Genomic DNA, 751 nt, shown 5'->3' with positions numbered 1-751 from the left:
ACACGACATTCTACCCATCTACATACCCCCTCGCTACACACTCACGAATCCGTCACCATGCAGATTTTCGTCAAGACCCGTAAGTTCTGCCCGAAACCTGCCATCGCAGGACCAGTCTCGCCATATCTGTTTACCTAGTACTAACATGGTCCCTTCACAGTCACCGGCAAGACCATCACCCTCGAGGTCGAGTCCTCGGACACCATCGACAACGTCAAGTCGAAGATCCAGGACAAGGAGGGCATCCCTCCCGACCAACAGCGCCTGATTTTCGCTGGCAAGCAGCTTGAGGACGGCCGCACCCTGTCTGACTACAACATCCAGAAGGAGTCTACTCTCCACCTTGGCCTCCGTCTTCGTGGTGGTATGCAGATCTTTGTCAAGACTCTGACCGGCAAGACCATCACCCTTGAGGTCGAGTCCTCGGACACCATCGACAACGTCAAGTCGAAAGATTCAGGACAAGGAGGGTATCCCTCCCGACCAACAGCGCCTGATTTTCGCTGGCAAGCAGCTTGAGGATGGTCGCACCCTGTCCGTCTACAACATTCAGAAGGAGTCGACCCTGCATTTGGTTCTCCGTCTGCGTGGTGGACAGTAGTAGGGCACTGGATGAGATGTCTTTGCATGATTTTGAAAGGCGTTCCGGAATTCCCCTTGAAGAACAGGGGAACATGGGCATACCTTAGCCCCCTTATTGAGTAGACATGAACTCTAAGCAGCGCTGAATTGCGCTCAGAATTGATAACCG

General features: G+C 53.4%; 1 protein-coding gene across 1 annotated transcript in view; it reads left to right on the top strand.

Moving 5' to 3' along the window:
* Window positions 1-561, top strand: part of VDBG_08022 (ubiquitin) — a gene marked incomplete at both ends in the record, with an annotated part of 1,008 nt that extends 447 nt beyond the window's left edge. Inside the window, 2 exons of the mRNA XM_003001717.1 lie at window positions 1-79; window positions 161-561. The exon at window positions 1-79 is cut by the window's left edge and continues 447 nt beyond it. Of these exons, the coding sequence (XP_003001763.1) occupies window positions 58-79; window positions 161-519 (381 nt within the window). The remainder of the gene's footprint in view (window positions 80-160) is intronic.
* Window positions 562-751: the final 190 nt, after the last annotated feature.

The sequence above is a fragment of the Verticillium alfalfae genome, genomic scaffold (assembly GCF_000150825.1).
Source record: "Verticillium alfalfae VaMs.102 supercont1.11 genomic scaffold, whole genome shotgun sequence".
Classification (NCBI taxonomy): domain Eukaryota; kingdom Fungi; phylum Ascomycota; class Sordariomycetes; order Glomerellales; family Plectosphaerellaceae; genus Verticillium; species Verticillium alfalfae.
The sequence above is the reverse complement of the archived record's forward strand: the minus strand, read 5'-3'. Positions and strand labels throughout refer to the sequence as shown.